The sequence below is a fragment of the Labrus mixtus genome, chromosome 13, assembly GCF_963584025.1.
Source record: "Labrus mixtus chromosome 13, fLabMix1.1, whole genome shotgun sequence".
Lineage (NCBI taxonomy): Eukaryota > Metazoa > Chordata > Actinopteri > Labriformes > Labridae > Labrus > Labrus mixtus.
This window is the reverse complement of record NC_083624.1, coordinates 10,561,245-10,575,742: the sequence shown is the minus strand read 5'-3', so window position 1 is coordinate 10,575,742 and position 14,498 is coordinate 10,561,245. Positions and strand designations below refer to the sequence as shown.

The window sequence follows — 14,498 nt, the reverse complement described above, 5'->3', positions numbered from 1 at the left end:
AGTCTTGGACAAGACTTTTAAGTATCTTTGGAGCAGTGTTCAGGGTTTTTAAAAGAGAGATTTTGGTGTTTTAAAATTTTAAACAAAAATATGTAAACCAGACAAACAGATCAAAGCATCAATAGACCCACAGCTCCTGTGGTCTGTAAGGTCAAATTATTGTTTTCATCAATGGAATCTGGTGGCTTTAAAGATTGTTAAGTAGATTCTGATTCTAGAAAAATCCTTTATGAAATGTTGACACACACTTCAAGGTCACATATCCTCCTCCTCTTCAACCAGTGTAAATAAGTCTCCTAGCTCCCCAAAACATGATTTTGTTTTCTTCTTAATCCACTCTGATCCTGTATTTGATCATGCCTATAAACCCCTCTATTTCAGCCCTGCTCAGAACAGACTGTTTCTGTGTCTGTACCTTTAAATGTAAATGAGCTGTGTCTGGCCACGCCCCCTCTCTGGAAGGGCTTGGGTGTCTCGGTCTTTCTCGCTCCATGTCCTATTGTTTACGGTGAGAAGGCAGACTCAGAGGGCAGAACAAACACCTAGCTGTGGGAGTGTCACCCACCTGGGGGAGGGGTTACTGCCCTTTGTGATGTCATGAAGGGAAAATCTCCAAACGGCCTGTTTGAGCACACATTTTCTGAAAAGTGGAGCAGGCAGAAGATGGAAAGGATGGACCATTATCTATTTGCAAATTTGTGGGTGACAAGAAAAGGCGAATGTCTCCAAAGAGTAGCACAGGAGTCTGAACTCTTATAAAACAACACTTCTTTATTGTCATACATTTTGTAATCCTGGTAAAGTTTTTATGTAACAGCAGTTGTTAATAAAACATGTCTGACCCCAGCAGCCTCCGATAGGGCGCTTTGTCTCATCCCATAGTCCCGTCTGCCCTCGACAGCTCAAAAGCAGGCACATTCCTCATGCAAAAAAGCTGTGACATGCATTTTGAGTTAAACCCCTAATTTTGTACCCAAGATCCCACCCGCCCACCCACCTACCTAAAGTTAACCAACGAGATCAGAGCTCCACAGCTGTCAACAGGAGCTCTACTCGTTATCTTTGAGAGTGTAAAGAGTCCAGGTTGTCCCATTACAGAAAATAGAACCCAGAAATCTGACCGTCTATATTACAAGTAACATGGTGCACAAAGCACCTCACCAAAGCGAGAGAGAAAAAAAAATGTCAGAAGTCTTGAGACCTCCGTAGTGATGCAGCCTAGGTATTGTAGTTTCATGTTAGGCTGTAGTCTTGTACCAGCATAAAGCTCAGTGGTTGGCAAAGGGGGCTGCAGATGATGAAAACTGTATGCATGTTCAAAAGATGCTTCTTGTGTGTGCTACATAAAAACTCGGGAGGGTTTGAATCCTGTTTCTAGTTTAAGCCACGTTTCCACTAAAAGAACAAAGAACCTTCTAATCTCAGGTACTGATAATCAAGGAACTTAAAGGTTTCGTCTGCTTCTTGTTTGTGTTTCAAGCTGGTGTAAAATACATACAAAGAAAAGACAAACTCATTGCTGCAGAAAGGAAGTGAAGGCTGTTTTTACTTATTTTTGCACTTCACTTTACAGCATGACTTAGGGTGCACGCACACTAGCCCTGGTTGCCCCGTACCGTGTCGAAGGAGGAATGCCCCACCCCCCACTTTACTGACTTTGTGGCTTATTTTGAGTCATGTTAGTCAGATACAGAACACTCAGGGATATCTCCATAATGGAGGCGGGGATCGATTTTACTTTACGTCCATGCTGTGTACCTGTTTTTTGTGCTCGTGCATGAGAAACTGTACCGTGCAGAAGCACACCTCTTCCAACAGTACCAGGGCCAAGGAAGTGTACTGAGCATGAGCGCAGAACGGAGCACTCACACTACTCAAACGAACTGGACTTTGAGGGTGAAGCGTGCTTTGGCATGGTACGAGCATGGTATGGTGTGAGTGCGTCCTTAACGGCTATCATTGCAGGATTTTATTTGCAGCATTAACGCTCAACACGGCCCTGACTTTGTCACTTGTCCATCTGGCTCAGGATCATTCCTGTGTCAAAGTAAAACGAACAAAAACAAACCGGCAAATTCAAATAATATCGTGTGCATGACTTTTTTTGTTTTAGCCAAATCTATGCAAATGAAACTGAAAAAGTGACCTCATAGCTGTGAGGCAAAAGAGTTGGCGTCCGGTGCTCTTTTGAGCTGAGTAAGCTCAAAAGAGCCACAAAGATTTAGTTCCCCTAAAGGTTCCTGGTCTCTGTTCTTGTGGTGGAAAAGTGGCTTTAAGATATCAGACGTCCCCTCCCCAGCCTGTTTCTGTCTGACGTCCCAGACACGTAAAATATTTCCTCATTGCTTCCAAAAATAAATAAAAATACAGTCTAAATAAATAAATAAATAATTTAGATCAAAGGTGCAAGAGTTCTCTGCAGGTGACACTAATGGCTTCCTGTGTAAAGTTTTGTTCCAAATGCTTTCCTGTAGAGAACAGGAGAACGGCCGTGGTGAAGCCTCATGTCTTTATGTGGAGAAGGCACGAATGGCTGGATGGCTAAAGCTCAGGAGGGATGTGGGAGGTGATGTGTTACAATCTGATTGGCTGGTTGTAAACAGTCATGATGGTGACAAACAGATAAATATGGGTGTTGATTATGTTTTGAGAGTTTCCCCGAACTTTTTTTTCTTGCTTTTGTCTTTGGCACACGACCCAGCAGTTAGCTCAGACTTCAAGGGTCCACACTCTAACTGAAGCGCTTCTGCTCGCTTTACATCCTCAGACTCATTACAGGGGAAGAACATGTAGACGAGTTGAACAGTTTTTTGTCGAACGAGAGCGACGTAAATGACTGAAAAGATGGATCCATGTCCGGCTGAGTGTTTGCCTCCACCACCCAAGAGGCAGAAAATCAAAAAAAAAAAAAATAATAATCCCATGATGAAGCCTTCCATGTGAGGGTGATCTGATGTGACAAGTTTTAATTCTGAGTCCGAGAGCAGCAGCATCTCGACCTCTCCGACTTCAGTAAAGACGTATGTTTTTTGTTTTTTTTCCAGCTGAGATATGAGAGTGTGTACCTGCCCTGTAAAAAAGAGGAGACTAACTTGTGTTGGATGCAGACGGTGAAGTTGTTTGGAGCTCCACAGATGAGCTGAAACCAGTTTAAAAGACGTTCTGGTTTCCATGTTGCTACAGGGAGCAACTGATGCTACTGAAGTTGATACTGAGTGCTGCTGTAGCTGCAGTGAAACAGTCGAGGAAAACTCTCCATCACGCTGATTTGCTGGCAGCTTGCGTCGAGTCTCGGCCTCACAGGTGTGCTTCCGGTCACCTGTTTCTCCTTTTTCAGCCCGATGAGCCACCTCCCGTTTGTTTCTGCTTGGTTTTCATTTCATGCAGACGCCATTCTCCCTGATCTGATCTCCGCTTTTATCCTCTGCTTCTCCTTTGTCACCTTTTTACGTTTGCTCAGTTTAACCCGCTCATAATGCCGGTTCCTCTTCGTCGATGAAACTGATGTGCTCCGTGGAGGACCGCCCCTCCTCCTCCACCGCTCGTCCCCACTCTTGCATCTCCAGCTCCTGTGGGAGACTGACCCCTCTTGCCTCCCTGTAGCGCAACTGTGACTTACACCAAGGTGGAGTCTGGGTGTCTGCCTGCCCCGTCCTCGTAGAGTCCAAAGACACGGGCAGGGAGAGGGTGGAGGGGTGGAAGGGGGCGGCTGGAGGGGAGACGAGAGAGACAGTCGGGGACGGCTTCAGGCGAAGATCTCCAGGAGAGGATGTGAGGGATGGGGGAGCTGAGCGGTGGGTGGACTGGGTAGGAGGAGGCGTGTCCTGGGAGGGCGGCGGAGGTTGGAGGCCTCGGCTGGTGCAGCTGCCTGGTCGGGACAGGTGGGGGCCTTGGCAGGGGGAGAGAGACGAAGAGGAGGAGAGAGACATGGAGAAGGAGAGAGACGGTGAAGGAGTGCGAGAAACCAGAGGAGGCTGGTCCAGCAGAGGGGGCAGACACATCCCGTTACTGGGGGAGACGTGGGGGACGGGGGATCCTTCAGGAAGTCTGTCCTCAGGTGAGGGAACGGTGGAGGGGAAGCTTGGAGGTTTGGATGGGGGCGGCGGGGGTGAAGGAGAATTAGGCCTTTGTGGTGAATGAGGAGTGGGCAGAAGGCATCCAGGCAGATCCTTCCCCTCTGTGTCCCCGCTGTCCAACAGGGACTGAGTGTCAGGTCTCTGCAGGGGACAAGGTGTGGCAGGGGGCGGCACCATCAGGCAGGTGCTCGTCGATATCTGGCTGGCACTGCTGGGAGGCGGGGTTAAATTTGGCATCATGGTCATCAGGATTGGCTGCGAAGATGAGGTTTGGAGGAGGGGCTTAAGGAGGCGTGTCATTTCCTGCAGCTCCTGACTGAGCGTGCAGACTTGTTTGGAGAGACTGTTCATCTATGGAGCAGAGAGAGAGAGAGAGACACACACACACACCAGACAAAGCAAAGGTCACAACAAGACAAAGGTCAATCCAAGCAAATGGGATATTGACTGTCTTATTGACTGTCTTATTCCTAAACAAATCCAGAGCATTCAGGACCAGAATCTAAAGTTAGAAGGAGGACATACTGGCTGCTGCATTGTTGTCAGAGAAGCCAGCACTTCAACATAGCATGTTTCCTTAATGTCTGATCATATAGTAAGGTCACTTTATTAGAGTTTGTAAGATTGATAAGAGAATAACGGACACAGAAACTGATATTATCATCATCATCATATTTAAACACTCACCTCTTCGGTCAGTTTCAACACGCTCTGCTTGATCTCAGAGTGATCCCGAATCGCTGCACACAACAAACAAACAAACACACATCCATGTTAATCCTCACAGAGAGAACCTATATACTACTTTGTGTGTATGTGTAAATGTTCTGTACTTGTGTGTGTGTGTGTGTGTGTGTGTCCAAACTACTTTTTTAACCACAGAGAAAAACTAGAGGTCTGAACACACTGATTCAAACTTTGCAGCAATTTAAGACTGCAATTGAAAAATACTTCCTGTTGAAACAAGATCCTTGAAACAACATTTTAATTCAGATTTGATGGTCAGACCCTTTTTTCAAACAGAAAGATGCAGAAAATACTTCATCCTTCTAGGTTGTCTGTTCTTGTCCGTTTAACTCCTATTCCTATTCTGTGTTGTTTTAGTTATTGCCTTGTGAAGCATTGAGTCGGCATGTTTGTATCGCAGGCGTTGACGTCGAGTTGCAGTGGTTACCATGGTTACCGTGGTACGGGGAGGCCGGCGCTGCAGGAGACATGCTGGGACTGAACTCAAACTTCTGCGATGAGGTGCAGTTGCTCTCCGTTTCGATGCCGTCCACGAATCTATGCGGGGAGAAAAAAAGGGATTAAAAAGCAAGAAGAGGAAACACGAGGAAAGAATATTAATCGGAGGAGAAGCAGGAAAATTGTAAGCGCACTAATTACAGTGTGTATCTGTGCCGGTCCGCTGTGTGTTTGTGTTTACATTCAAACATAAAAACGTCTGTCAGGAGGTTTGTTCACACTCGGCTGCACAGCAGACAGGGTGTCATTAATCTGTGTGCACACACACGTTCTCTCCCCATGTGCTCACATCACCCGACAGTGTGAAACCCAAACACCGCCACAGACACCGTGTGATCCACCTGCAGCTCTGTACCCGCTGTACCTGCACACTTTGAACTCCTCCATCTTCCTGCTCATTGGCCATACAGTGAGTGTGTGTTTAATACCTGGGGCTGAGTTCGGGTGGAGCGCAGCTGAAGCTGACCACGGGAATCTGCAGAGTGGTGGGGCGGGAATGCTCGGAGGGAGCGCGGAAAGGTCTGGGAGGGAGGAGAGGGGAACGCAGGGGCGAGCTGAGCCCCCTGCTGAGACGCAGCGGGGAGCGAGGAGCCCGGGACACGGAGTTCTGATCCTCATCGCCCTCCTCGTCCTCACGGATGGAGGGCAGCTTCTTCACCAGGCCACCGTTACTCTCCCAGTCCCCCTGAAGGAAAGAGGGAGACGTGTTGAATATAACATGAGCACGATGAGGCTTCGCACATGTTGGTTTTGGCAGCAGCACAGAGGTCAGAAACAATCTGTTGTTAGAAGAAGAGTGTAGCTACAGAAATGCACCAGCAGGGGGCAGACAGACACAAGAGTCTGTATCTTTTTCTCCCATTGAATATTTGATGTTCCGTGCTCACATCACAGCTCAACAGCCACTCCATTCACAGATATGTGTTTACGACTTCCCTTCATAAATTATCAAACTGATGTTTTTGCAGAGTCTCATTTTTTTTTTTACACGATTGGAACATTGTTTTGGATATTTGAAGAGAGGATTTTGGTTTCCAGAGGTCGAGCTGTGCCTGAGAGAGAACAGTCTGCTCTTGGTGCAGAGGAAAAGTCCAACATATTTACTCTCTTTTCACTCTTGCGTCATGTTTCATAGCCTGCGTGCAGCCGTGCAATGCATGAAATAGAAATATTAAAAATGCAAACCTTATCTTGAATTCGTCTCTTGCTGGATTGAGAGTGGATTTTATTCCTTGTGTGTATTGTTTATGGTTTTAAAACCTCAGGGGATAAGACAATTCTCAGTCTTATAGAGGAGTTATTGTCATTATTAGTGGATTTCAAACCCCTCTCTGCATAACATCTGCAATGTTAGCCAGAGATGAGCATGCTTTTGCACAGCAGGGGGGGGGGACAAAAACAACAATGTTTAGTGTTCCAAATAGCCGTCGTTCTGTTTTGCTGTTAACAACATGTCAAGAATGAAATATTTCTCATTCATAAATAAGTGAGGAAGAAGTGAGCACGCTCAGAGAAGCAGCACAAAACATAGCAATGAAAAGTGTTCCAGAGCGGAGCTTGCTGTCAACGCGCGTCCCTGCAGTCCTGTGACTCTAAGAAGGAAACGGCGACGTAAGTTTCATCTCTCAGATCGGCGACAATAACAGCAACTACTCATGAAGAAGTCAAGAGCCTGAACTTTTACTGTCGCCCTCGGGAGATTAAATCCGGTGATGAAAAGTTCGAGACAAAATCAGCACTCCGTTTAGAGTGAGCACGGTTCAGTCTCCGTCTTTGCCCGGCTGCAACAATAAATCTGTTCCGCTTTATTGAATGCAGACTGCTGCGTCTGACTTCTCCTCACTTTCTCCCCTGCACACACACACACACACGCACCCCCTGCAGTCACCCCCCCCGCTTATGAGTTAAATAATTTAGTCTGACTTCGGTGTTGATGCTGGGTCGCTGAAACTTCCAGAAAGGATCCTCTAAACAAAACAGAACGCTCGTCTGAAGGAGGACTTGCACGCTCAAAGATCTGCACACAGCTGAGATCACATGTACGCTGCTGAGTTCAAAATAAATGTGTTGATTTCCTTAAAAACTGAAGTGGATGTGCGTTTTGCAAAGAGTGAGTTGGAGGGACTTTTCTGCCTGAGTCCTAATTCGCAGATGTGTTTTTCACGAGCAACCAAAATACGTTTTCAGGTATTTTATTAAATGTCTGCAGGGCTCTATCACACAGCAGGTCCATGTATGACCCCCCGGAAGTGTATTCACTCACCTGCAGAAGAAGGCACCAGGTCTTTATTAAGGACTTCCTCAGTTTGATCAGTATCAGAGTAATCAGTTTGTAGGAGACCTGGAGTCACGGTTTGATAGCTTGTATTGTTGTTTTTGAGACCAGCAGTCAGGAGGATATTTTTGCACGTTGCAATTATAAACAAAGTCAAAATAATTTTGCATATTCTGATAATCTCCCAGAGCAAGTGGTGAAATAAATCGAGCCTTGTGTGTCTCGGGTTGTTTCTGTATTTGTTCGAAACAAGACTGTCTGTTTATTTTTTGACCTATTGGAAATAAAAGTGTTGAGTCCATTTATTTCTTTAAAGGCTTTATATGCGATTTTTTGATCCAGCAGATGTCGCCCTTGAGCACCAGCACAAAACCAAAACAACTGGCGGTGCATTGTTGTGTCAGCATGCTAATGCTAGTGATCTTTATTATGCTCGTATCTTCACACTGCATGTAAATTTACCCGAAATCACTATGATCTAGAAACGCAGTTAAGCAGTGAGTACAGTATGTTATTCTTCTTTTCTCTAGTCCCACAACTTTTATACACGAGGGGAGGAGTCAGCCGGCCGTCCCGGCGATATAAACAAACTGAAGATAGGACTCGGAAAACTCGAGAAACATCACAGACAGTGGGACTCGTTGTAGACAGTCATGACTCACAGAGTTATTTTCAGAGGATATACTTAATTTCTATTACATTTAAGTGTGAAAAATCGTATATTCTGCCTTTAAAATGCTCTTTTTTTCTGAAAATGCAGCATTTCAGGAGTTGAATTGTAGCTTCTGCCATCTTGTGGTGTTTTTATGTTACTACACATTACAGTGTTAGCTGAGAACACGATTCTCGAGTCTATCGAGGCCATTAGCAAAAACTGATTGTATTTCATGCCTTTTTGTTTTTACACAATATGAAAGCCATCTGGAGTGTAGCACCCTTGTCCCCCCCCCATGGGCTTTATTTGTGACCAGCCTGTAGTTGTTGTTGTTGTAGCCTACGACTTTGTCTTTAAAATATTCAAGACACAGCTTTTATTTCATCATCGGCTTCTATTTGAGGAAAAACAGGATATTTAATTTGTTTGCAGGAACACAATTAGGTCATAATCTCATTAAAATCACACCAATCTAGCTCCTGTGTTGTAGCTTCAGGCCAGAGACAAACTAGCAAAGAAATAGTGAGCATGATTGTTGCCTGTTGTGTCTGGAGTGTCGGCTGTCCACGTTCTCAAAAATTAACACTATGGAAGGTTGTAAGATGCAGTATGCACGTGAACAGCAGGGGCGCTGTAACGAAGCTCCACCCTCATTAAGTCTTTGTGCATCCATATTGAGTCTGTGATTTCACATTGCGTTTCGTGGAAGTGGGAGAGAGTACAGCGTGTAAACGTCTTGTACTCCACATCTTCATGATGTGTCATTACCACAGCAACAGACTTGGCTGTCAAAAAAGCTTACGACGGTTAAGTTCCATTTTATAAATCAATGTGGAAACCTGCAAAGCTAAAAGAAAGCAACCCAAGGACTGTTGAGTCCTTCATGTGCACGGGGAAAATGTTGGAGAAATGTAGTGTGGACGGTGCAGAAAGTGTGTTTGTCCACCCGTCATCAGCCGTGATCCCAGAATGAATAAAGTAACCTCCTCGAGTATCGCTACACACAGCCTGAGTAAGTGCTAATGCATCTCCCAGTATGTCAACAATTATGTTCATGACTTTGTTATGGTTATGAAGAAAGTGATCGTTGATGTTTCAGTTCTCTGAATAATGGAAAGAGCAACGTGGGAGTGAAAAGGAGTCTTCCTGCGTTTGCGTTTTATTGAATAGGAAATGACATTTGGTTCGACTTTACTTCAGAGTCACACACATTCATTACTTCGTCTTCAAAAACAACAGCTTTCTCCTGCACCTCCCTCACAATAACACCATCATCCTGCTCTAACATGGAACGACTGCAGTGAGTAATGAATGTTTTTCATATCTCATCATGCAGACAAGCCAACGCCCCTCCACTTCCCCTTTCCCCCTCGCTCTCCCCTCTCCCTTTAATCAACTCACGCTCCTTCTCCTCTCCTCCCTCCATCCCTGCGTGCTCAGCAAACTCTCTCTCTCTCTCTCTCTCTCTCTCTCTCTCCTCCTCCACCTCCCTCACTCTGCCCCCCTCTCCTCCCCTCCTCACACCCCCTCCCGTGCCACCGTAATGTATTTTTAGCTCTCTTGTTCTAATCTTAGCTCGCAGCTCTGGAGGAACCAAGGAGCGCTGTGCGATGTGGGGGCGTGATAAGTGTGCTCTTGCCGCGTGTCTGCACGTGCTCGGCTGTGTGTGAATGTGTGGGTGTGCTGAAGTTGTGTGAAAATGTGCGTGCAGACATAAAAGTGCAGCAAAGCATGTAAGCGGGTATAGGGGTGAGGAGTCTGAGCTTGCAAGGACAAACATGAACAAAGTGCTCTTTTTCTTGTGTGTGTGTGTGTGCACATGTACAGTATGTACAGGTGATAGCAATATGCTCTATTCCCTGTTGTGTTTCTGGTGCAGCAAACGATTGCAGAGGACGAAACGTGCTGTAACATCCACTTGTTTCTGCAGAAGAGCTCTGTGCAGTACACATTGCATCGTTTCCCCAACGGCTCCGGGGTCACAGAGTTTGCCTGCAGCCTGTGAATCAGCAGGGATGGACTTGGAAAGTACGACCATCACGGATCTTTTGTTTTCTCATCATTTTCTGACAAAACTGTCTGCCTGTGTCCTGAATCTTTTCCACATTCGGGTTCTTCGTTTTTCAGTACTTTCTTTCTCTCTCTCTCTCTCTCTCCTCCCGAAGAGTTCTCAAAGTTTTTCAATGATGTAGCTGCTTTGAGAATATTTTGTTTCAGCCATGTTCCCACTGAAATATGTAAACTATTCTTAGCAGAAAATACAGAAATGCTGCATAACAGCACTGCATTACCGGTGTCTAAATAACTAAACAACAACTCTGCAACTTAAAAAAACAGTGCAGAAATGGGTTTAACATTTGCATCACATACTCTTTATTAGTTTGACTTTTTTTCTGCATTGTCAGCTTTTTTATGCAACAAAACAGTTGTCACTGTTTGTTGAGTGCAAACCTGTTTTATTTTTGCATAATTATTCAATGGATTTATGAATGACTGATTTCTAACTATTCTAAAATATTTAAATGGCCCCCTGCAGTTCTCCACACTACCTCTAGAGGTGCTAGTAAGCCATTTTGAGAAACTGCTCTTTATCATTTGTAGTTTTGGTCACGTCTTCAGTGGTCGACATGCTTCTCATGTTGCTATGAACATTATCATTCATCCTTTGAGATTGCCTCTTAAATAAATGTTTACTGAACAGGGAGGCTGCAGATACCTGCAGGCATGTATTTCCATGTTCCTGCAGCCTTGTCTCACATACATGCATATGCAAACACACTCTCCTGGGCTGTTGGTACCAGAAGGGTTTTGCATACATAAGCAGGGATGGACATCTGCAGCCCGACCTGAGATATGGGCAGCAGCAGCTCTTGCATCTGGAATCACTCACTTGTCCTCCTGATGCTGCTGCAGACACACACTCATATATGCACGCGTTTGCACATTAGTACCCCACTCACACTCTGCAGAAAACGTGCCGTGCCTCAGAGAAACAAACGGCACTGCAGTGGAGAAGGAGAATTGAGGAAGAGCACAACAGAAGTATAGCCAGAGTCCCCCTCCCCTCCATATCTCCTCCTCCTCTCCTCGACTGGCTGAGCTATTTATATCCAGCAGGATCCAATCTTAGCAGCAGCTGCGGGGAACTCAGCCAGTCAGGGACAGCCCGTACTTCCCCCCTGCTCTATTTTTAGAAACAGGACAGCTTCAAACAGCAACACTGAGCTATTCTCGTCCCTGTGTTTTCTCCCTGTGCTGCTGCTGCACCAGCCAGCGGCGTAGGCTGTGTGTTTGTGTGTTCAGAAAGAAAAAAGCACTTCAAGGCTAGAGTTGTCACGCACGGATCTGTGCGTGAATTTTAAAGCAGCGATGGAGAGGTCATGCAACCCTTTTATACAGCAGAGGAGGTGCTCACCGTACGAGGTCGGCACCTCCTCTGGCGATTCCATTAGCACCAAATACATTTTCATTTTTTGATTTGCACTTTCACACTCTGCATAGCGTGTGAGTGATGTGGTGGGTTGGTTACGGTGCAGAAGGAATGTATGCATGAGGTGTTAGGACTGTATGTGGAAGGCGTTGAAATGCACATCACAACGGTTTACAAATACATCGCACATACACTGCCTTCATGACTCAAACATGGCTTTTCAGGGTATGTATGGTAAGGTACGTATGGTATGGTATGGTATGGTTTGGTATGGTTTGATAAGGTGTGGTAAGTTATGGTATGGTATGGTATGGTGTGGTATGGTATGATATGGTGTGGTATGGTTAAGTTTGGTATGTATGTATGGTAAGGTATGGTATGGTATGGTGTGGTATGGTTAAGTTTGGTATGTATGTATGGTAAGGTATGGTATGGTAAGGTATGGTATGGTATGGTATGGTACGGTATGATATGGTATGGTATGGTATGGTTAAGTTTGGTATGTATGTATGGTATGGTATGGTATGGTATGGTATGGTGTGGTGTGGTTTGGTATGGTATGGTATGGTATGGTATGGTATTGTATGGTAAGGTTTGGTTTGGTTTGGTATGATATGGTATGGTATGGTATGGTATGGTATGGTATGGTATGATATGGTAAGGTTTGGTGTGGTATGGTATGGTATGGTACGGTATGGGATGGTAAGGTTTGGTTTGGTTTGGTATGGTATGGTATGGTATGGTATGGTATTGTATGGTATGGTATGGCATGTATGGTATGGTATGGTATGGCATGGCATGGCATGGCATGGTATGGTATGGTATGGTATGGTATGGTAAGGTTTGGTTTTGTATGGTATGGTATGGTATGGTATGGCATGGTATGGTATGGTATGATATGGTTTGGTATGGTATGGTATGATATGGTGTGGTATGGTTAAGTTTGGTATGGTATGGTATGGTATGGTATGGTGTGGTATGGTATGATATGGTTTGGTATGGTATGGTATGATATGGTGTGGTATGGTTAAGTTTGGTATGGTATGTATGGTATGGTATGGCATGGCATGGCATGGCATGGCATGGCATTGTATGGTATGGTATGGTATGGTAAGGTTTGGTTTTGTATGGTATGGTATGGTATGGTGTGGTATGGTATGATATGGTTTTGTATGGTATGGTATGGTATGGTATGGTATGGTTTTGTATGGTATGGTATGGTATGGTATGGTATGGTTTGGTATGGTATGGTATGTATGGTATGGTATGGCATGGCATGGCATGGCATGGCATGGCATTGTATGGTATGGTATGGTATGGTAAGGTTTGGTTTTGTATGGTATGGTATGGTATGGTATGGTGTGGTATGGTATGATATGGTTTTGTATGGTATGGTATGATATGGTTTTGTATGGTATGGTATGGTATGGTATGGTATGGTATGGTTTTGTATGGTATGGTATGGTATGGTATGGTATGGTATGGTATGGTTTGGTATGGTTTGGTATGGTATGGTATGGTATGGTATCACTGTGTGTACTCACATCCGCTCCGTGTCCCTCTCTCAGGTTGTATGTGAGGTCGTGTTGGATCTCGCTGATGAACTTCTGGGCGTACTCCGGGTAGAGTCTGAGGACCTCCCTGAGGCCCTTCAGGCTGATGTACTGCAGGTCGCAGTACGTCAGCGCCTTCACGTTGGCGTTGGTCTTTATCACCTGTTCCTTCGTCAGGTAGTCCGAGCCAATCAGATCTCCTTTACCTGAGGGGGAGCAGAAACAAATGTCAGACAAACACACAGACACATGTTTACCTTAGAAGCAGTAATTCTGTTTGGAGGGAATCAGCGGAGGCAGCTAAATAATGAAACCACACGAACGCAGATCAAGGTGCTGATCATTAAAGACGGAGGATCAAAGCAGTACACCTGTAACGTCTTTTTAACAAAGACAGGTAGGAGAACGTGTTTGGACGTATGTTTAATCCCCCTGGAGATAGACTCAATGTTTTATAAGCAGATACTTTCTCCACAAAGAACAAAGGTAAAATCCTCTTGTTGAACCTCAAAGTGAGCCTGATGCACGTTGTGATTGGTGGTTGATAAATAAATAACTAAAAGATTGTATGTATCTGATTTTTGTATCATAGCAGGATAATAAGTCAGAAGGAGATCACCTCGGCCTGTGAAAACTGTCATTTTTAGCCAGCTAGCTCCCTTCTAGATCTCTCAACTGCTGCAGAACAGTTTTTTCCCAGTGATTCAAATACTGTAGGCCTGCATGTTATATCTGTTGACTCTGCTGTTTAATTAGAGACATATCCAAAATAATAAATCTTGACAGAGCAAGAAAGATGAGGTCAGAGAAATTACCACAGAACTGGAAAATAGCACAGGTTTGACAAAGCTAAACACAATGTTTGATGTTTAAATTACAAAAATAAAACTCTATATATTCAGAGCGGATGCTGACACAGGCTTCATCCATCCACCCAGAGCGAGGGTGTGTTAGGAGCAGATTAATCATGTCTTAATTCACTCTGCTGACTAGATAATTAAAAACATCACATACTCTGCTACATGGCTCTTGTTCCTCTTAATAGAATCTGTCATGTTTTTGAGGATAAACATGCAGACAGATCTTTACACCACCTGTTTAAATGTTTCAAGGGTGGGAAATCAGCTTTTCTTCTTGCATATAATTTAAAAAATTTGCTCTCCAGCCATCGATCCATTGATCCACCAGTCCGTTAATCCATTCATCCGTGCATCCATCCGTACATCCATCCATCATCCATCCATCCATCCATCCATCAATCCAT

At 44.8% G+C, this 14,498-nt stretch overlaps 1 protein-coding gene and 1 long non-coding RNA gene across 2 annotated transcripts in view; both read right to left on the bottom strand.

The window, feature by feature from the left end:
* Positions 1-751: 751 nt before the first annotated feature.
* LOC132986937 (uncharacterized) lies at positions 752-2,182 on the bottom strand. The gene is made up of 2 exons (XR_009675570.1): positions 1,792-2,182; positions 752-1,758 (listed from the first exon to the last, which is right to left on the bottom strand). It is a non-coding gene; the product is annotated as an uncharacterized LOC132986937 (long non-coding RNA).
* Positions 2,183-2,203: 21 nt separating this feature from the next.
* The window catches only part of kcnh3 (potassium voltage-gated channel, subfamily H (eag-related), member 3), a 134,144-nt gene continuing 121,849 nt past the window's right edge, over positions 2,204-14,498 (bottom strand). Inside the window, exons 11-15 of the mRNA XM_061053657.1 lie at positions 13,226-13,440; positions 5,750-6,006; positions 5,251-5,360; positions 4,764-4,816; positions 2,204-4,427 (exon numbers count right to left, since the gene is read on the bottom strand). Of these exons, the coding sequence (XP_060909640.1) occupies positions 3,471-4,427; positions 4,764-4,816; positions 5,251-5,360; positions 5,750-6,006; positions 13,226-13,440 (1,592 nt within the window). The 3' untranslated portion in view covers positions 2,204-3,470. The remainder of the gene's footprint in view (positions 4,428-4,763; positions 4,817-5,250; positions 5,361-5,749; positions 6,007-13,225; positions 13,441-14,498) is intronic.